General features: G+C 46.1%; 1 protein-coding gene across 2 annotated transcripts in view; it reads right to left on the minus strand.

Annotated features, from left to right (window-relative positions):
• Window positions 1–22,691, minus strand: part of TPCN1 (two pore segment channel 1) — a 767,000-nt gene that overhangs the window by 353,127 nt on the left and 391,182 nt on the right. For both annotated transcript variants that reach the window (XM_069619236.1, XM_069619237.1), the window contains exon 12: window positions 21,334–21,382. In XM_069619236.1, the coding sequence (XP_069475337.1) occupies window positions 21,334–21,382 (49 nt within the window). The remainder of the gene's footprint in view (window positions 1–21,333; window positions 21,383–22,691) is intronic.

Here is a 22,691-nt window from a genome sequence, read left to right on the forward strand (position 1 = left end):
CAAAAGGACCGTGTTGTTTGTGCCCCATACTACAACCTCCCATCCAGGGATCCCAATAAAATCACCCTGCAGCTAACATAGAATTGCACTCTTCCATTGTCATAAACCAGATACCCATTTGAAAGTAAATCCCATTACCCATATCCTAACAAAACTAATGAATACCACACCTCGGTAACCCATGAAAGTGCATCAGTGTTAAAAAATGGGCTTACACCACACCTTTAATCTAGAAAGCTCTACAAACCATTTAAAACTGTATTAGTGGTTGCAAAAACTAGATACCCCTTTAGCATGCATAGAATCATACTGTGATAGCACACTGTTGGCCTGTTAGTACCATAACTGTCTGCACACATAGCATACAGCAGGTCTGTGTTGATATAATTGACTGCACATTTAGCACATAGACAATCTATTTATCTGTAATCTGCCTGCATACTTAGCACACAACTAGCCTGTTATGCTCTAACCTGACTGCATTGCCAACTCTTAGCTGGTCTGAAATATTATACCATACCTGCACACCAAGCACAAAGTCAGGCTTTTGTACTACAACCTGTCTACATACCCAGCTCAAAGCTAGCCTGTTCTAGTATGCCCTGCCAGCGTACCTAGCACAGGTACTGTGTATGACCCTTTTCTTCCTCCTTTTTTTCAATGGACACTCCTCAACTTTTGTAAACCTAGAAAACAGTTACTTACGAACCTTTGGTACATTCACAGGTAGTCCTTCACTTTAAAACTTGGACCCGTGATCTTTATACAGAATCACAGTGGGGAACCTATGCCAGGTAGGGACAACCCTAGCTTTGCAAGCTATGTAAACAAATTGGTATATGTAACAACTCCAGATATGTCTACTGAGATACAATTATTTGTTTTATAATCTGCAGATATCAGAATACTGGACTAAAGAATATGTGTTGAATAGAGCTACAAATAACCACTCCTGATTAAGGTTTTTTTTTTCAGAAACGCGTTGAGTTTTTAATAACCATTACCTCTGATTATATAATATCAATATGGAATTAATAATGTAACCCTGTATTTTCAGTTGGAATGTTTCTTTTGCTCCTCTTTGTTGAATTGCATAAAAAAATAATTTGCTTAATCTTGAATTTATTATGCTGAATTTAGTTGACCTTTGAAGAGGTTTCTTGGTAATCTCTCCTTATAATTAATTGAATTTACCCATTATTTCTACTACTGAATATTTGATAAAAGTGTTCTCAAACAACTTACTCACAAAGCATGATTTAGCCTGAATGTATGGGATACATTGCTCACCGTAATCGTATTTCTGATGCTTGTATCTGCTTAGATTCACATGCTGTGCATAGGCTGACATCTAGTGGAAGCTGCGGAGTATTACAGTTTGTTTTTCAAAACTCGAAAATGGGCGTCGACACAGGGCGTGCCAGTAATACTATCCCTAGTGTGACGTCCACTGTACCCAAGATCCCTCACGCGTCTAGGATCCTCAGATTGTATTTTTTCTGACATGAGGTAGCATGAGGAGTAGCGTGAGTACAGATAATCCAAGCAGATCGATAGAAAGGTGAGACTACAAGCAACCAAGCGCCTTCTCTCAGAGGGGATAAAGGTTGGGTCGCATGTGAATCTAAGCAGATACAAGCATCAGAAATACGATTACGGTGAGTAATGTATCCCTTCTGAGGCTTGTGGAATCTGCTTAGATCACATGCTGTGCATAGATTAGCGAGCAGTACCTGAAGAAGGAGGTGGGATGTGAGAAGGGTCATGAGCAAATAAGTGTCTTAGAACAGCTTGTCCCACTTGTGTATCTGCCTTGGAATGGGTGTTAATGCAGTAATGCTGAGTAAAAGTGTGAATAGAGCTCCAAGAAGCTGATTTGCAAATGTTGTCAAGGGGTACATTTGCAATAAAAGCCAGAGTGGCCCCAATGCCTCTAGTAGAGTGGGCTCTTGGCGTGAAAGGCAGAGTTCTTTCAGAGAGTGAGTAACACAGCTGGATACAGTTAATAATCCACTTCGAGATGGCACCTTTAGAGACGCGATCCCCCTCTCTGCCTGTAGCTACGGAGACAAACAGTTGATCCGTTTTCCTTAGCGGTCTGGTTTTATTTACCTAGTAGAGGACCGCCCTACACACATCTAGGGTGTGTAGTTTCACCTCAGCCGAGCTTTGAGGGTCCTGGAAGAAAGCCGGAAGCTCGATGGACTGGTTTACGTGGAATTTAGATATAAACTTAGGTGAGAACCTAGGGTGTGTGCGTAAAACCAGTTTGTCTTTATGGACAGTAAAGAAGGGATCCTGCACTGACAGAGCCTGAATTTCACTGACCGTTCTTATAGAAGTAATAGCTACTAAGAAGGCCGTTTTATAAGTCAGGTGTTTGAGACTGCTTTTATGCATGGGCTCGAAAGGGGGGCCCATGAGATTAGATAGCACCACATTAAGGTCCCACCCTGGTGGTGGGTTTGAAATAGGAGGGTGAAGTCTCTTTACTCCATGAAGGCTTTAACTACTGGTACTTTCCACCACAAGACCTTGTTATGGGAAATGGTGTATGCCGACAGGGCTGCCAGGTGTACTTTCAGTGAGTTAAAAACCAATCCTGCATCTAGCAGGTGGAGCATGTATGTAACAATAGTGGAAGGAGTGCAATCAACTGGGTTGATTTGTCTACTCTGGCACCAGATAACAAATCTCTTCCACTTGTCAAAGTAACAGTGCCTTGTGTTTGGTTTCCTAGATTCCTTTAGGATGTACATACACCTCTGTGGTAAATTGAAATGTCCAAACTCGATGACCTCAGGAGCCATGCTGCCAGGTTCATTGACTTGGGTTGCTGATGCACTGTTTGACCTTGGTGCTGGGACAGTAGGTTGTACCAGGCTGGAAGTTTGATGGGCTCGCACACCGCCATCCTGCGTAGGTGTGGGAACCACGGTTGTCTTGCCCACATGGGAGCAACTAGGACGAGCGTCATCGACTCTCTGTTCATCTTGTTGACCACCTTCCTGATGAGAGGAGTTGGTGGAAAAGCGTACGCAAACATCCCTGACCAGTTCATCCACAGGGCGTTCCCCTGGGAGTCTGGTTGGGGGAACCTGGATGCAAATCCTGGGCATTGTCCGTTTTCGCTTGTGGCAAATAAGTCTATAGTGGGGAAACCCCACTGAGAGAAGATATCTTCTACGACCTCTCTGTGTAGAACCCATTCGTGTTCCTCTGGGAGGGAGTCTCTGCTTAGAGCATCCGCTAGGGAATTGAGCTCCCCTGGAACATGTTGTGATGACAGGAAGATGTTCCGTCTGAGTGCCCATATCCAGATTTTCTGGGAAAGCTTGGACAGATTTGGCGAACGAGTCCCTCCTTGCTTGTTCAGGTAGAACAAGGCTGTTGTGCTGTCCGTCCGGATTTGCACTGACAGGTTTAGTAGGTGGGGCTCGAACGCTTGAAGCGCTCTGAATACTGCCAGAAGCTCTAGCAGGTTGATGTGGTTCTTGGCCACTGAGGGAGACCAGAGACCCTGAGCTGTGTGGTGGAGATGGTAAACTCCCCACCCCGTCAGACATGCATCGGTATTGACTACTGCCTGTACTTCGGGATCGTAAAAGGGTTTTCCCTGTGCAAGATTCTCTCTTGTCCACCAGTGAAGGCTTTGTACTAGTGTTGGCGAAACGACTACTAGATCGTCCCACTGACCACTTGCCTGAGACCACTGTTTCGCCAACCATTCCTGCATGGGACGCATGTGCAGGCGCGCGTGGGGGACCAGGTAAATACATGACGCCGACATGCCCAGCAAACGCATTGCTTTGCGTACCGTTATTTGGTGACCGGACTGATATTGCGGAATTTGCAGTAGTATATTCCGAATTCTTTCCTCTGAAGGAAATGTCAAACCCTCTTGAGTATCTAGGATTGCTCCTAGGAACTGTTTGGAGGTGCTTGGCACCAGGCTTGACTTTCTCGTTGATTGAGAAGCCTAATTTGTGGAGGAGGTCGATAGTCCTTTGAATGCTTGTTCTGCAAATTACTGGGGTTTCCCCCGTTATGAGCCAGTCGTCCAGATAAGGGTAGACCGGGATTGCCTCCCTGCGTAGGTGTGCAGCCGCCACCGGCAGTACCTTGGTGAATACCCTTGGTGCCGAAGCTATCCCGAAGGGCAGTACCTTGAACTGGTAGTGCCGACTGTCCACCTTGAAGCGCAAGTACCTTCTGTGCGCTGGGAACATGGAAATATGAAAATAGGCATCTTTCATATCCAAGGTTGCCATGTAATCCCCCTTTTTTAGGAGGGGGATTACCTCTTGTAGCGTAGTCATACGAAACTTTTGGGGCTCGACATACTTGTTGGCAGGGCGTAAGTCCAATACTGGGCGCATTGTCAAATCTTTTTTTGGCACAAGGAAGTAAGTTGAATAAATACCCTTGTTTACCTGGTGTCCCGGGACGAGTTCTATGGCGTCCTTTGCTAGCAGATTGGCGATCTCCTCGAGGAGAATCTTCTGATGTTCTAAAGAGTGTACTCTTTGTCGTGGAGGATGGTTCCGGGGACGCTGCAGTAGTTCTATACAGTACCCTGCGGATACTGTTGACAGCACCCCTCTGTCTGATGTGATCCCTTCCCAAGCCTGGGTGAAGTTGGAAATGCGTCCCCTTACTGGGGTTGCGTGAGAAGGGACCCTGAACTGAGCGTCACTGCTTTGGTGGAGGCGTGCCGCCTCCTTTACTGGGGCTGCCTCTACCTTTACCACATCCTCTCCTATTACCCCTGCCATAACCCTGGGTAGACGGTTGGCTGTTGTTGTTCCACTGTGTACCCTGCCCCTGGGAATAGTTTGATCCTCTCTGGGAATTTTGGCCGCGTGGGCGATGAAAATTACTATTCCCTCTCTGGTTAGGGGGTTTATTGGTTAACTGGCCAAGGGACTTGAGTGTCTCGTATTCGTCCTTGGCATTCTTCAGCGCGTCCTCGACCGCCTTACCAAACAACAGATCGGCTTCCACTGGTTTGTCCAACAATGATGCCTGGGTTTCTGCCTTAAAACCAGACTGCCGTAACCACGCATGTCTCTTGATAACAGTACCTTCTGCTATCAATCTGCCTGCGTTGTCCGCGGCGTCAAAAGTTGCTTTTAAAATGCAACCAGACACAGCTCTACCCTCTGCGGAAATTCGTGCTAACTGGCCCTTTAAGGGTTCTGGTGCAGAGGCTATGAGTGCCGCGACTTCTTCCCACTGATGGCAGTTGTAGCTGGCCAACAGGGTGGTGGAGTTTGCAATCTTGCCTGATAGGCGGACGTTGAGGCTACTTTCCTGCCGAAAGAATATAGTTTTTTGCTCTCCTTGTCTGGAGGAGCTTCGGACGATGACAAGGGTGTTCCAGCCCTCTTACGAGTGTTAGTGACAACTAGGGAGTCTGGCTTCAGATGTCCTCTTATATAGAGAGGGTCAGACTGGGCTGCCCTGAAAAGTTTTTCAACTCTGGGATTGACTGCTCTGGTGAGGTTCGGGTTCACCAGGGACGGGTCTATTCTTCGCTGAATAGACTTAAGGATAGGGATGGTCTGGGCAACAGGCCTCCTTTCTCCCACTAACTCCTCGGCGAAGTCCCTCTCTTTCTGGACACCGTGGGTGTCAATATGGAAATGTTCTGCTGCTCGTGCGAGAACCTCGTTCAGGAGGGGTTGGTTATCGACAGGGAAGTCGGTAACCAGTGCTTCCTTCTCTACCGGGGAATCTACTCTGTAGGTTTCAGGGTCTTCCTCTTCTTCTTCTTGGTCCTCATCATCCCCATAGTAGCCCGTCCCGGTTTGATTTTCTACCATGCCAAAATCTTGGTCCTCACCAAAGGAAGTCTCTCCTTGATACAGTCAGTATGGCCGTGAGTATGGTTGTACCTCGAAGGGGCCTGTAGACCTCATCGGTGTCTCAAATCGGGGCTTCTTACTCGGGGGGGGGGGGGGGATAGGATCATTAGAGCCTGAGGGTGTAGCCCCTTGTGGATTATATGAAAGGAAATGGTCTGGATTTTTATTGTAAAAGTCTGCCAAAGAAGACATCCTTGACATGACCCTATCTGTCATCACTCGACCATTTTTTGGAACTGGGAATGACTCTCTCAGAAAGTTTAGGAGATTTATCTTGAGTAGATTTGCCGGTTTTAGAAATATCAGCAGACCTGTTTTTGTCTGTCTGTTTAGGAGTGGAGTGTTGCACAGGTGTGGAAGAGTGCAGAGACTGCTTCTTCTGCTGTTTTCCCCCCTCCCCGGGAGTGGAAAAGTGTTTTCCCTGTCCCTTTGTTGCTCCGGAGGTTTTCGACGCCTGGCGTCGAGGTTCGGGGGTAGAGTCCCTGTCCTTCGAACGTGGGGCCGCGCTGATCTTGTCTGCGGGATCCGACTCCTGGAGAGCGGCCTGGGGGTGGAAGTCGTCTTCGTCCTCCGACGATCGAACTTCCGTTAGCCTAGGGAGCGAGGCACTCTTGGCAAGAGTGAATGATTGCCTGGAGTCATGCGGCGATCTCGATCGAGAACGTCCAGAGGACACCGATTCGGACCGTGCTGTTTGTGCCTCTTTCCGAGAACTCAACGTTGTCGAGTCTCGGTTGGACTTCGTGTGTTTTGTGTGAGTGGTGTGTGAAGCGCTTGTGTCGCCGGTGGTCTTCCCCATAGCCGCCTTATCGGACGACCTTCCGAGGTCGGGGACCTGCGCTCGGCTGTCTTTCGACACCGTAATGCCCTCGCCGTCCGAAAGCACTGCGTCGCTGCCATCGCTGAAGGCGCCCTCCGCTGCCATGGCCTCCTGCCTGGCGTGGTGGGCCCAACGCTTCGTCGAACGGTCCTTAAGTGTCTTAGGTTTAAACCTACTACACGCTCTGCAGTTCGCTTCGGGGTGGTCCCTTGGCAAGCAGAGATTGCACGTGGCGTGCCTGTCGACCCAAGGGTATTTGCAATTGCACTTGGGGCAGAATTGAAAAGGGGTACCCTCCATACGCACCTTGAGGCAGCGGGCTGGTAAGTGTAGGAAATGTATAAGGTGTACCTATATACCAAGAGTGTAGAGTATGTCCAACCCCCCACTCTCCTTACTTGCAGGGCCGAGGCCAGAGGCCTTCCAAGGCCCGGGCTGAGGCCAGAGGCCTTCCGAGGCCCAAATCCGTCGTGCAGCAGCCGACGGTCGATTTCTTATCCAAGCCGGCGTCGAGTGTCGAAGTTCGACGTTGGGATGGGGAAAGGATGTAAATTAATCAATATTTTAGCAAAAGTATGGCTAAGGACAGGGGACTCCGCAAAATGCTTCCGACCAGTATGGCGGAAAAAAACAATCTGAGGATCCTAGACGCGTGAGGGATCTTGGGTACAGTGGACGTCACACTAGGGATAGTATTACTGGCACGCCCTGTGTCGACGCCCATTTTCTAGTTTCGAAAAACAAACTGTAATACTCCGCCCGCAGCTTCCACTAGATGTCGGCCTATGCACAGCATGTGATCTAAGCAGATTCCACAAGCCTCAAAAATAATTATACATTGATGAACATTATTGATCAATCGTTTGTCATTGTACAATCCTTCGAGTGTGCAGGGGACGTGAGTGTTCCACAGACGGTGGACACTTATTTCTTTTGTACTTTGTTCACCGCAACACAGTGCCAGTGTTGTGTTACTCTCCTCTGCACCTCACTAATTTAGTGACTTATAGTTAATTCTTGAGATACGTAGGTGTGCACCCGTTACCCTCTCTTTCTTGCTCTATGCCATAACTGTCAGCTCAACTAACAGACAACCTGATCTTATCTTTCACTATAACAATCTATATGCCTAACACTTTCATCACAATGACAGGCATAGCTAGCCCAAAGCAAGGCTACCTTTATCATAACCATCCTGCCCACCATCTAGAACGCACACACGCATTCTAAACTCCTGACAAATCTCCCATACCACGGACTTCGGTCCCCTGAGAGTTTTCACCTACAGCACTTTGAGGCCATACAAATAGAAAAAGGTGCTATACAAATGTCAAATTAAATTACATTACATTGATTGGTGGTTTCTATACCGTGAATGTCTGTATACCCAGCGCACAGCTGGGCTGCTTCTATACTAGAAATGTCTGCATACTGTGGCAAGTCAGAATCAGGAGACAGCCATTATGTCATTTTTGGTTCACTTGTCTCTTCATTCAATATCAACCTATCAGACCCTATAGGTTCTTGGTCCTACCCTAAAAGGTAGTAAACAATTCTAAAGGGTGCTCGTCAGGATGTCCTACAACCTAAACTCTGTCCATCGTACAGAAAACCTAGTCTACCGTAATCTCTGCCCCTACCACTACAACAAAACAGAAGCTAACATAAACAAAGTTAGGGCCTCTTGCCTGTGGGTGAATGGCGGTGGGTTTCTGACCCTGTGATAAACCTCTATTTTACAAGAAGGGGTTACCTGACCCAGTTGCTCAGTTCAACCCATCAGGCACTAGAATATTCTTTTCACCTTCTCCCACCTCAGATTGTGAGCTTGCTGTAAATCAACGTCTTTTATTCTCCTTTTGAATTTTGACAGACACTCTGTACCAGTCCCGGCATCAGATACCCATGGGATTGCTGAGGCTTGAAAGTCTTTTCCCAGGTACTCCCTTCACTCCGGTTCCACTGAAGATAATCTGCTCTCCACTCCTGTGGTTGATTTCCCCCCACTCCCTCTGTGGTGCCGGGTTGTACATCCCAACCTGGGTGTTCTTTCTGTTCGGTGTAGATTGAATTAGAAATGGTTCTTACCCTGGCATGGGGTTGTTCAACTCTCACCCACCATGGGGTTCCTTGGTTCACACCCTAATTTGGGGTAATCTGGTTCTTACCCCACTTTGGGGTCCTCTCGTTCTCTCCTCGCTCTGCGGACAATTGGCTCCACTCCCAACCTGCGGTTGTTAGGTATTCACCATGCTCTGGGGTCATTTGATTTTTGCCCCACTCCGGGGGTCATATGGTTGTTACGATGCTTTGAGGTAGTTTGGTCCCACCCCACTCACGGCTCCATCTACTTCTTACCGTGGCCTGGGGTAGTTTGTGAATTTGCCTCCCACTTCCCGGTCTCCCGGAATGCCTGTGTAGCTCTTTCTTGTAGGCAGCGCTCCTCCCATCAAGCAGGTTGGTAAGGTGGCACAGTCTTGGTCAGTAGGCTTCCCTTGTCTCTGCTGGAGTGGGTGCTCCCTTCTCACCAGCTCCTGGCAGGGTCTTGGCAGTGACTCTGCTTCTCGCTGCTGTTCAGCGGCACCTGCTCCCTCTACTGGAACTAGAATCTCGAATCTTCAGGTTTGATGATACAGCAGCTTTGCGAGCGTTCCTCAGCCTCTACCACAGTTCAATGCGGCACTCTGGGTGTGTGTCGTCCTTCCCAGGCAAACCTTGAGGATGAGCATGTGGCTCCACGTTGCCAACAATGTGGATGAGCTCCCCTCACCCTCAACAGCCAGGGGGGGTCAGGTGGGATGGGGTGTTTATGTCTTGTTCTCTGGGTCAAACAAAGGAAGGTGTCCGAGTAGGGTCAGAAACCACACCAGCCATTGGTACATGCTGGGATGGCATACATTACTTAGCATAATCTTATTTCTGAGTCGTGTGGGTCTGCTTAGAATCACATGTTGTTCATATGCCGACGCCTAGTGATAGGAGCAGAGTATTGTCTTTTTGTTTTTGAGTGTTCGAAAAGGGACGTCGACTGGGCGTGCTTGTAATACTATCCCTGTGTGACGTGTATTGTACCCATGATCATTTCGTCCTAAGAGAAAACATAGTTTTCACTGGACTGAAAGACCGCTCTGTAACCGCACAGAGTGGACATTCTAAATCGAGCAGTCAGCACCTGCCGCACACAAGTGCGCCCAGGGGCTGACAGGCTGTCGGGTGAGTGTCTGTGAGTGTTTTTGTGAGCATATGTGTTTGGACTTGGTGCGTGTTGTGCTGGGAAGGGGTGGGTGGGGAAAGAGTGGATTTGGGGGGTGGGGAGGGAGAGGGGTGAAACCCCGCTCGGTTGTACATAAAAACCGGCAGGAGAGTGCAGGAAAGGGGTCATCTTGGGGTGGGGGGGTGTAAGGATGCCATATTGCTGCATTTAAAAGCCAACACAAAAACTGCCGAAATAAAACAGGCTTTTTTGTGTTTGATCTTTTTAATGTGGTAATATCACATAGAACCAATGCTTCACGCGTCAAGGTCCCTCCAATTGTTTAGTTTCTGACAATAGGGAACAGGAAGTGATGCGGGAGTACAGAAGATAAAGTAGGTGTAAGACGTCTGTGTACCTCGAACCCCAAGAGGGGAGGAAGGACAGGCGTGCACATGTGAATCTAAGCAGATACAAGCATCTGAAATACGATTACGGTAAGTAATGTATGCTTTCTGAGGCTTGTTTATCTGCTTAGAATCACACGCTGTGCATAGACCAGCGAGCAGTACCAGGAGATAGTGGTGGGATGTTAGAGGGTACAGCGGCCAAAAGATGTCTTAACACCGCCTAACCCACCTGTGGATCACTCTTAGAATGTGTATCTAAGCAGTAATGCTGTGCAAAGGTGTGAATAAACTCCAGGTAACTGCTTTGCAAATGGCTTCTAAAAGTACATTGGCAATGAAAGCTAAAGCAGCTCCTGTGCCTCGAGTAGAGTGTGCTCTAGGAGTAAAGGTAAAGTTCTCTTTGAAAGAGAATAACACATCTGGATGCATTTTACAATCCATTTTGAAATAGCCGATTTTGAGATAGGATCCCCTTCTCTTCCAGTGGCTATAGAAACAAAGAACTGGTCTGTTTTCATTTTATTTAGTTAATACATTACAGCTCTTCTGACATCTAATGTATGGAGGCTTTTCTCCGCGAAATTGTAGGGTTTTGGAAGAAAGTAGAATTTCTATAGACTGATTGACATGGAACTTGGAGATGAATTTAGGAAAGAAGCGTAAATGTGTGCATAAAACCACCTTGTTCTTGTGAATAGTGAACTTGAACTGAGAGTGCCTGCAGTACACTCATCCTCCTTATAGAAGTAATGGCCAAGAGAAAAGCAGTCTTAAAAGTGAGCTACTCAAGTCCCATCCCAGAGTTGGATTCGAAATTGGAGGGTGTAACCTTTTGACCCCCTCCATTCTTCTGAGAGGTGGTGTAAGTAGAAAGAGCAGTCAGGTGCACCCTTAGTGAATTAATGACTAGCCCTGAATCCAAACGATAAAGTAGGTATAGAACAATGTGAGAAGGTGAACAGTCAATAGGACTGATGCTGCGTGAGCTACACAAAACATTTCCACTTATTGAAATAGCACTGTCTGGTATTAGTTTATTTGCCTCCTTAAGAATGTCCATACCTTTCTGGGGCAGATTTAAATGCCCACATTATATGAATTCAGGAGCCAAGCTGCTAAATACAGTGTTTGAGGATATCGATGCATAGTTGATCCCAGATCCTGGGAAAGCATGTTGAACGGGCATGGAAGTTTAACTGGAGGACAAAGACCTCTTCATTAGCTGTGAGAACCATGTCTGCCGGGCCCACATTGGAGCTATTAGGATAAGTATGACTTGTTCCTGGTGCAGTTTGGACTATCCTGTTAAGGAGAGGAGTTGTGGGGGGTTTGGGGAGGGGCATAAACCAATCTCCCTGACCAATTGATCCACAGGTCGTTCCCCTTAGATCTTGTCTGGGGATACCGGGAGGTGAAGTCTGGGCACTGCACGTTCTCCAGTGTTGCGAATAGATTGATATGTGGATTACCCCATTCTGAGTACATCGCTAAAAGATTGTGTTGCCCTGGAACATATTGTGTCTCATCACCCAATGCCATATGTTCTGGGCTAATTTGGACAGCCCTTGAGAGTGTGTCCCGCCCTGTTTGTTTATATAAAACAAGTCTGTATTGCTGTCTGTTATCACTAGAACTGTTTTCACTTGAAACTGGTCTTGAAAGGCTTTCAGAGCTTTGAACACTGCTAGAAGCTCTAACAGGTTGATGTGCTTGTTTGCTAGTGTCTGAGTCCACATGCCGTGCGCTGTATGATGGAGATAATGTGCTACTACTCACCCTGATGGGGAGGCGCTGTAAAAGTGGCTTCTTTTGCTGGTATGGTGAATGGTTTCCCCTTTAGAAGGTTTTGCCTTGACCAACAATGCAGATACAGAACTGGAGACTGAGCGACAGTCACCAAATCGTTCCACTGCCAGCTTGCTTGAGACCATTGTCTTGCGAGCCACTCTTGCATCGAATGCTTGCACTAGGTAGATGCAGAAAGCATTCGAAGCAGATGCATGGCCTTGCCTACGGTTAGCTGACGACCGACTATAATTTGGAATACATGTTTTGGACCCTCTCTGAGTGGGAGACAAGACTATCTTCTGTCTGAATTAAAGCTCCAAGAAATTGTTTTACTTGATTGGGTACGAGACTATTTGTTCTCGTTGATTGAGAACCCTAGCTTGAACAGTAGGTTGATGGTATCTTGGGTGTTTTTGAGACATGCTTGAGGTGAGTCTCCTACAATTAGCCAGTCATCTAGATAAGGATACTCTCGAATGGATGTACCGCAAAGGTGGGTCGCTAGCTCTGCTGGAACTTTGGTGAATACTCCTAGCACTGAGGCTATGTCGAACGGCAGTACTTTGAACTAATAATGAGTGTTTCCCACGTTGAACCTTAGGAACCTTCTGTGCGCTGGCAACATTGAAATATGAAAGAATGCATCTTTCGTGTCCAATGTTGCCATGTAGTCCCCCCGTTTCAGAAGAGGGATTACATCCTGCAGTGTAGTCATCATGAATTTTTGTGGCTTGACATACTTGTTTGCAGGACACAGATCTAATACAGGGTGCATGGTTAAGTCCTTTTTGGGTAAAAGGAAGTACGCAGAGTAAATACCTTTGTTTACCTCTAGAAAGGGGACACATTCTATGGCTCCTTTCTGAAGCAATGTTTCCACTTGCGCTTGCAGAATGAGCTGATGTTCTTGAGACTTCTGTTTTTCGGTAGATGCTTACAGGGTTTTAGTAGAAATTCAATGGAGTATCTGTCTGCGAATGTATCTGACTGCGAATGTAGTCAGCACCCACTGACCTGAGGTTATTTCCTCCCATACTGGGTGAATGATGAAAATCGGCCTCCTGGTAGATACAGGCGAGGGAACCTTGATGGAAAAGTCACGTGCTGGCAGGGGAGTCTCTGGAGGCTGCACTCTAACCTCTACCCTTGCCTCGTCTGAGCCCTCAATGTTGCGAAGTCTGGTAGGTAGATTGAGTACCCTGTGGTGTGCACCAGGAAGAGGATTAATATGAAAACTCTGAATGCGTGTGGTTGGAGAAGGCCTTGGAGTGAAAGGAACAGCGGGTGTCGAAGACTCTGCGTTGGACATACAGCTTGTTAGAAATTTGGTTTAGGGTTTTTAGCGTGTTGTGTTCCTTCTTTGCTGTCTCTAAAGCCCCATCAACAGCTTTGCCAAAAAAGAGTGATTCCTCAATAGGTTTGTTTATTAGGGGAGGCCCGAGTTTCTGGTTTGAACCCAGAATTACGCAGCCAAAGTGCCTTTTAATAGGGTTCCCTGTTTAAGGACCCTGCCTGCCATTTCTGAGGAGTCCAGGGTATTTTTCAAAATATTATGGGTAAGTTGCCTACCCTCTTTAATGATGTTCAGTAGTTGGGACTTGGTTGGCACAGGGACGTCAGTCAAGATATTTTGGAGCAATCGCCACTGGACATCGCTGTAGCTCGACAGCAGCATAGTATTATTGGCAATCCCTGCTGAGTAGGTGGCTGAAGCAGTGACCCTCTTGCCTAAAGCATAAGCCTTTTTGCACTCTTTTTCTTGAGGTGCTTGTTACTGGATAGTGACACTCCAGCACGCTTCCCAGTGGTAGTGACTACCAGCAAGACAGGTGTTACATGACCCTGAATATAAAGAGGGTGATTTGGTGCTGGGTTGAACTTTTTTGCCACTCGCGGGTTGGCTGCCCTTGTGAGGGATGGTGTAAAAAGGGAAGGCACAATTCTCTTAATAGAGTTCAAGAGGGGGCGATAGACTGCCTAAAAGCCCTTTTCTCCTTTAAGATGTCCTCTACAAAGTCTGGATCAGAAATAGTTTCCTGAATCTGGATCTGAAAATGCTCTGCTGCCCTTTAAGATTATTATTAAAAAGGAGTTGATTGTCAATGGGACTCTAGGCTGCTCTAGAGGATCATTATCATCGTCAAAAACAAAATCTGGCTCATCTATGGTCTCATGAGTGGGAGTTGCGGCCAAGTACCTTGATCAGCGTCCCCTTGCCAAAGATTTTGATCTTTTTTCCCCTGGTCCTGGATAAAATATAAATCATCATGATCGTCTTCGACATCTTGAAAGATGTTAGAAGTGTCTTCAGAGAAATCATGTGGTGGATAGTGGTGGAGACAGGGGGCCTAAACGGCTGTCTAGGGGCCTAGACACGCCAAATCTGGTGGAGATTTGGCGTGTTTCCCCCATGTTTGTGTTCAACCACTTTTGATGAAAGTTCAGTTGCCACTGAAGCCCATTTCAACGATCATGTCAAAGGTTGGCTTGGGGCTGTGTGCCTTTGTGAGTGCACGTGTGTACTCTTTTCGCCAGTGGACTTCCCCATAGCAGAGCTTTCGACCCGGCTAGTGGGGCTCGAGACAGGCATGCCGGAGTCGAACAACAGCTATAGTAAGTCTTCGGCCTCTGAAACTGAGCCGTAAGCTGCTGAGCGCTTTCTCGTCTGACCCAATAGCATCAGTGGGGGAAAGGGATTCCGCCTGCATGGTGCAGGCCACCCACCACTTGGTGTGCCAATCTTTAAGTGTTTTCAGCTTAAAAAGCTTGCAGGAATCGCAACGCCGTCCGCCGTGATCACGTGGAAGACACCTGTTACTCACTCAGACTGTATCTTTCCATGGTCATTGTTGATTGCAGGAAGGACAGAATTTAAAGGGCGTCTGTTCCATGATGTTGTATACATTTAACGGAAGCTAGACTTAAGTCAGTAGAAAGGAAAGCGGAAAGAGACATTCTATAAAAGAAATGTAAATGTAGAGAAACCCCACTCTCCCTACTGCAAGGATGAAACCTGGTGAAGGCCGCGGCTGCCGCTGAGAAGGAGACAGTCGTTGACTCTTCAGACGGTAGTCGGCGGATGTTGGAGGATCAAACGTTGCAACAACTGTCGAAATAGAACGATATAAATATTAATTATTTTCCAAACTGAAATCTATCTCAGTAGCAAGGCTATGAGCTCTGCATACGAGACAAGGGAGGGTAACACATATCCATATATAGGAATTGCTTGTCTTCTAAGGGGTGGGGGTTACCCCCAGTGGGATCCTGCTTGCCCTGTCCCCTAGAGGGTATTAAGCTTAGCGGGCTCACCTCCCTCGTTTCAATGGGGATAGCTCCTCCTTGGGGAGAGGGTTCCCTGGATTTGTCACAATACCCAACACATAGTTGGGCTGTTTGCTATATTGTTTCTATACTATAACTGTCTGCATACTGTGACGAATCTAGGGATTTCACCCCTTCTCCCCAAGGGGGAACCTCCTCCTTTGAGGCTATGGAGGTGAGCCTGCTCTGCAAGACCCACCCTAGGGGTGTGGGCAAGTGGGATCTCACTGGAAGAGACTCCCGGTCCTCTAAAGAACTCCCTAAACCATCTCCCATGATTGAATGCCTGGGCTGGAGACAACGTTAACGTGCACCGTGAGTGTCAGAGAAAAGAAGCAGTCATTAAGGACAAACCTCAACTTCATTGTGACGAGGGCATTTAAGGAGAAGGACTTGCTGAGAGGGGAAGAGAGAGAGAATCATACAGCAGCAGGGGAGGCCCCCTGGTAGTGCAACGCAAGTGGTAGGCAGATCCAACGAGGGCCGCAGTCTCTCCGGAATTCAGAATGACTCTGAAATAAACTATGAAACACTGAGAAGACAGCATACTGAATTGGAGAGAAACCGAGGGTCTGAGAACCAGAAACCTGTTGTTGGCGTGACCACAAGTAGTTCATGGTGGGCAGGGAGCTCATCCAGCTACGCCAACACCAATGTGCAGAGTATCTGCAACAGCACCGGTTACCAGGTGGGAAGAAGAACCGTAGCAAGAAAGGTAAGCGAGAAACTGACAGACAGAGAATACAACCAAGAATGAGAAGCCAAGCAGGGGAGAGGGTCCCGAGCGACTGCAGGCCCCAGTGACGTTCCCCGATGAAGAGAGAGGTAACAGGGAGAACTGGAGGACCAGGAAGCCAAAAAGAAATCATTATACGAGTAGAGAAACTCATCCCAGTGAAATTGTTTTAAAATCAAAGTACGAAGTTGACAAATCTGAACTGTAACAAAATAAGAGGGAATGTCATATGTAAACCTGGGAATGAGAATATTAATCAGTGGATAAGACTACCCTGGGAAGAGCCCTCAAGAGGGATTAATTGGAGAGTAGTGGAACCAAATGAGTCTGAAATACGATCAAGAGAAGGAGATAAATAGAGGACCAAGGTAAGTCTAATATAAGAAGGGGACATAACAACCCTGAAGAGATGGCCATGGCAGGCAAAAATATCATGCAAGGTCGTGCACAGCAAAACTATATGGATGAAAGGATCAAACAAACTTTATGAAAAAGCTCTAGCAAAAAAATCCCACAAGATAAAGGGAAGAGCCAAAGACCTTATCCAAGCACTGCAAGCCGTGTTACAGAAGGTAGCTTGAGACTATTTGAACAAAAGATATTAAAACTCTAAAGCAAAGCAGAACCTTGCTTCACCGGGAGAAGGGAGCCATTCTCCTGGCTTTAGTTGTTTTGAATAGTGGTAGGGTCAGATAGGGTTTGTTTTTTTGACAGTGGACTTTCCTTTGATTTAGATATTTTCGGATGACTGACGAGCACCTTATTTAATTATATAGGTAAGAAACACTCCATGGTTACAGGGAGAGACAGGCCTTCTTCTCATTATTTAATAAACCACTGTTGGAAATGTCTTCACAATGTCCTTGTGCTACTTCCAACCTGCCACAATACCACTAGATAGCGTGGCTGTTTCTATACTATAGCTGTCGGCATACCGAGCACATAGCTGGGCTGTTATTATAACCTCTCTGCACATCTAGCACCCTCTACCTTTCACAGCTTATCACAACATGTTTAGCCTACCCAGCATATAGCTTGCTTTTCTTTATTTCACTTAGCAATATACTTGACTCTCCTCCTTGCTACTGTGTGCATGCACAACACATAGCTAGGGTCTCCCTATTAAAACTGCCTATAACCTGGCACACAACTGAATTGCCTTTAATACATCTATCAACTTAAACAAGACATAGCTGAACATTCGTTATCATAATCATCTAGTCACTTAATTGCCGTGGACCACTCATATGAGAACTGTTATCATACAAATCACTCAGCATGCCCAACTCACCACAATTTCATATATAGTCAATAGCCTGATTACGTTTACCATAATTCTATTTTGTAGCCTGCCAACCTCTCTTTACCTTTACCTCCACCTTCATTTACCTTTACCAGATATCTTTGAAGATAAACGTCATACCTGGACCACAAACTTACTAGGTAGACTGACAATTGAAAACCTTCAAACCGACACAGAAAAAAGGAGGAATTGAGAACTCTTAAGAAAACCAAAAGAAAGCTTGCAAAAACATGCAGTAAACGCTATAAGTAACCAGACCGAGTCAAGGTCCAATGGCAGATTCGTCTATATAAAGCAGCCGCGTAAAAAGACAAGAAAGCACATTATGCCAAAAGAATCCAGTCAGCAACAACCCCACAGAAGGAAATGTACAAGATCATCAAATAAATAAAAAAAAAAACAATATCATGCAGCAATACCCCCTTTCCCTTGCATAGGTTGTGTAACAACATCAGGGATCATTACCAAAGCAAAATATCCAACAGGCCATTGACTCATCCAACTCGTATACAAACACCACCCTACCAAACGCACGAAACAGGATAATAAATACAGGACTCGACCACTTCAAACCAATCTCTGAGGAAAGCTTCCACAAACTAATAAATAAGGTCGGATCACCCAATTACCAATGCCCACCAGACGTTAACAAAGACCTATGCTCCAAAAACACCAGTCATAGACTTCCAAACACTAATGAAAACTGTCATAGTACTAAAAACCTACAAATCTGCCTTCATTAATTTGCTCCTAAAAACGAAACACAGACAACTCAACTAACCACAGGTCTATATCAAACGCACCTTAACCCGCCAATATTTTGGAGATCTATATATAGAAAGAAATTCTCAACCACATGGGATCACATGGACTAATAGACCAATCCCAGGTAGGGTTAAGACCAATGAGAGGAATGAAATCGGCACTTCTCAACATACCATCTGATCTTGTATTACTGGACATAGCAGCAGCTTTTGACACAATCAAACAAACAACCTTAATCAAAAGACTGGGAAGAATCCAGCATTCATAACTCACAACAATGGATAAAATGATTCTTTACAGATAGAACTTAAAAAATCTACTTGCCCCCTTTCACCTCAACAACCTAAAATGAAACCCAAATAAAACAGAAATAAAGATTACCCCACTCAATGACAACCAACCACAGACATCAACCCCCAGGAAACTGAAAATGGGAATACAACCAGAAACCTCTGCAGTAATAAAAAAAAACTGGGAATAATCATGGACCATGGATTCACTCTAGAACCACTGGCCCATACAATAGTGTTAAAAATGCTTTAATCAACTACGCTCAATAAGAGGCATCCTTCCATATCTAAGTTTTCCACGCTGGAACATCATAATCTCACTGACATTATCAATAATAGACTAAGCAAACATCCTATAGCAGGAATGCCCGACTACCCCACCAAGAAATTACAATGCATCCAAAACACAGTGGCAAGACTACTACTAAGATTAAACATCACCATGGCCTTGATAAATCTACACTGGCTACCAGTAAAAACAATAATCCACTTCAAAGATACCTGCATCACCCACATAGCACTACAATAGCTAAAATAACAAACGCAAAACCACCTTTAAGGAACAACACACAGCACAAGCAGGTGCCTTCCACCATTCAAAGGCTACACCCAGATAAACAAGACCAAATATCCCTCACGAACAACACGAAAAAAGTAACAAACACCTATCCATCGGACCTCCCATCTATGAATCCTCAAACCACTGGGAGAACTCACCCACACAGACGCCAATCCATCCTCTTCTACTGGCACCAAGAGCTAAACACAATTTCCTTTTGTCTTCTACCACTACTCCCCTAACCACTGTCTCTGCCTCTTTCTCTTCCTCTCCAAAGCCACAAGAACTCCTGGCCCTACCGTCTCAACCAGCTACACACAATTCTCTTTTGTCTTAGTCCTTTCACAATGACACCTGATGACCATGAAAATGGCAGCAGTGCATGCCACAAACCCCAACAACGTAACATCTAGGCCCACAGATGCATGCGTTTCAGTGCTCTATACTCATGCCTCACATCTAGGTGTCACATCAAGAGCATTCTGCACTTGTCCGTTTATGGCACCCTACTAGTACTCTGCTCCAGCTAGATATCCAGCCGACAGCACAATCCACTGTCTCCGTAAAGCACACAGATAGTGAGTGACATCTGGCTACCCCCAAACAAGCGCATTGCATTGTTTCTATACTGTGCACCATCAGGTTTCAGAGGTATCTCAAATCTAGGAGCCTATGATGGCACACTGAATAGTTCCTTCTTGTGCTTTCTGTTGTTTTAAACCTGGATGTAACACTATAAGTGCATTTTATTTTATGTATTTATTGTGCATTTGTTAGGTGCTTATACAAGTAAATTGTGTTTCAAAGCGCGCATGGCAACAGTGAAGGTACATGGGATTGAAAAAAAACAATATATACAATGGAGGATAAAGGATAAAGACAAACCTACTATGCCTTGTGATTATTCAGAACGTGCAAGTGCAGACAGAGAAGAGGGGGCGAGGGAGTGGGGGGGGGGGAGGGAGGGGTTATGCTGGAGTGTCCGTGCTCATGAGTGAGCAGCAGATGTAAGTTCCAAGTATAGTATGGAGTGTTGAGCTGCAGTAAGTGGGTAAGTGCAGGCCTACTGTGGTGTAGGCCCGTAGGTGCTGAGGCAAGTGCTTTGTGTAGGCAGAAGCTGGGGTGATTGGGTGGGGGAGGCCGGGGCCCCGGGGACACATAAGGGCCCTGGTCACCAATCGTAGAGACTGTGAGGTTAGCAGAGGAGGGAAGAAGGAAAGGAGGAAGTGAAAAAGAAGGTCTTGAGGAGCTTCCGGAATTTGAGGAGGTCCGGCTCAAGATGAAGAGGAAGGTTGTTCCAAAAGAAGGAGCCAGCTGAAGCCCCTGTTTAGCAAAACACTTCACACGCAAAAAAAGTTGTTTCCAGAGGAGCGTAGAGGTCCGGAAGGAGAATATTTAGTAATAGAATGTTGCAGAAAGCGTGGTCCCCGGACCCAGACAGCCTTGTGGATGATGCACAGGGATTTTAATTTGATACGTGCAGCAACTGGGAGCCAGTGACATTTATTAGGGCAGGCGAGATGCAGTCCCTGGGCTTGAGGCCAAGGATAAGTCTTGCTGCCCTATTCTGGATTAGCTGGAGGGGTTGTATGAAGGAGGAAGGTAAATTCACGAGAAGGCTATTGCAATAGTCAAGCCTAAAGCAAACCAGAGCTTTCATTGCTCTGTATTGGTAGGTATGATGCTCACATTTGGATGACCCTGACAGGAGCCATACACTGTTGCATCTGCGTGCTGTTTTCAAAACCTAGATATGTCAAAAATGTCTGCAGCATTTCTGAGTTGTGCACTGTTCCTGTTCGTATGAGGGTGCCACCCAAAAGGCAAAAAGCATTGTTGTACTGTGCTCCCACTGTGTTTCATGACTATGTAACCCAACAAACACACTAGCAACCTTGTGCTCAACCATCTTTACCATATACTGACTGACTACGAAAACATCCTCCCTAAACACCACAAAGAGCACACCTCTCTAAGCATCGTACAAACCTCACCAACGAACCCAAACACCATGACAAGTCAAATACTGGACGCATCCCACCTGGAAACAATATGCCTCTGGTGCACAAACATCAAAACCCACCTAGAAAGCACACCCGCACAGACGCCAGTTACTCCTAGTTCAACACACACAAACACCTTAGCACACTTCCTTATCTTTTCCCTCTTCCCCACTAACCAATCCAGCCCACTTTCCCCTTCAAATCCACAGGAGCACCTGGCGACCATGCAGATAGCAGAGCAGTACAAATCCACATAACATACTATCAGTGCTTACCTTCCACTTTAATCCAACAACTTCATAGAAACTGTAAAGTCCTTCCAATCTGTCAGAAAGAAATGGAACATGTTGAGCTGTCAAATAGTCTGGAGAAGGAAGATAGAGCTTGACAACAATCAGTGACGATTGGAAAACTGCCCAAGGTCAGAAATGCCCAATTCCTCTCAGAATGCATATCCAGACAACCTAGAGTGCAGCAAGGCCATCCACAAGCTGTCCCTGACACCCACTTACACAGTCAGGGTGTATTCCAAGAGTTACATGGACAGAGCTCTGTGCCTTGGGAGAGGAATTCTACCTAACAGACTGAGCTCAATTCGAATCGAATAGCATGATATCAAATATATATTTCTCTCATAATTGTTTTTCCAAAGCCACAGGAGAACCAAAACAAAGTGTCAATACATCAAAATAAAATTGCAAGGAAATTGTTTTTATAAAACGTTGTGTAACCCCCGTCTGGGAGTTACAAGTAATGTAAAGTTGGATATCTGAGATTTGGTGAAGACTTGATATATGAAGAACCCTGCTTTGGAAATGAGGGTTAGGATTCACATGCAAGTGACAGTGTTTCACAACATTTGTGCCGCACATAAGAGTGGGACATTCCTTCTCCAGCAATAGCCAGGTTGTTTCTGGACAGAGGGTGGATTGTCCCATTCGTGGACAGTAACCTGATCAGAGGCAGTGATAAGCGTTAGGCCATTGAGAGAGGTCTGTGCGTGTGACCTGTTCGGTGGAGAGTTTTCACCTAGCGACATCTAATTTCTAGAAGTAAGGGTCCATGCTAATAAGGCTGTGACTGTGGGTTTCCTCATTATGGAGAGCTTGGCCCCCTCTCTACTAGTACATGGAGGGTCCCCACACTATTTCATTCTGATGATAAATTACATGACCTCAACTCCCCGGAGACACCCGAGTCACCCAAAAATGTGTATTCCCTCAGACAAGGGTGCTCCAGGTTTCCCCCCAGAAACAGAGTTGCCGTGCCTGTCTGCCTTCTTAAGGCCTGTTATTGTTCCCTAGCAGCAATCTGATTGTGCTAGAGCCTGACATTTTCTCAATGCTAGCCAGCCGAAATATTCATAAAAGGTATCTGAATGCAGCTAGGACTGCCACAAACGTATCCCCACCTGTGCAAGTCTGCCACTGATGTCAGATAAATGGCTAGCTTTTCCTCCAAGCTCGAAGAAATGTCTCAAACAAAACAAAATACAGTTTATCAAGTTGGAAACCTATACATTTCCCTCATCTGGTTGTCTTTAGTGAATAAGGTAGATCCTTCCCAGGGACAGTGGTAGAGATTAGAAAGTTTACTGGGTTCATAAAATTGTGATCTGCCAGCAATATCCAAT

Source organism: Ambystoma mexicanum, chromosome 10 (assembly GCF_040938575.1).
Source record: "Ambystoma mexicanum isolate Mex_15411 chromosome 10, UKY_AmexF1_1, whole genome shotgun sequence".
NCBI lineage: Eukaryota > Metazoa > Chordata > Amphibia > Caudata > Ambystomatidae > Ambystoma > Ambystoma mexicanum.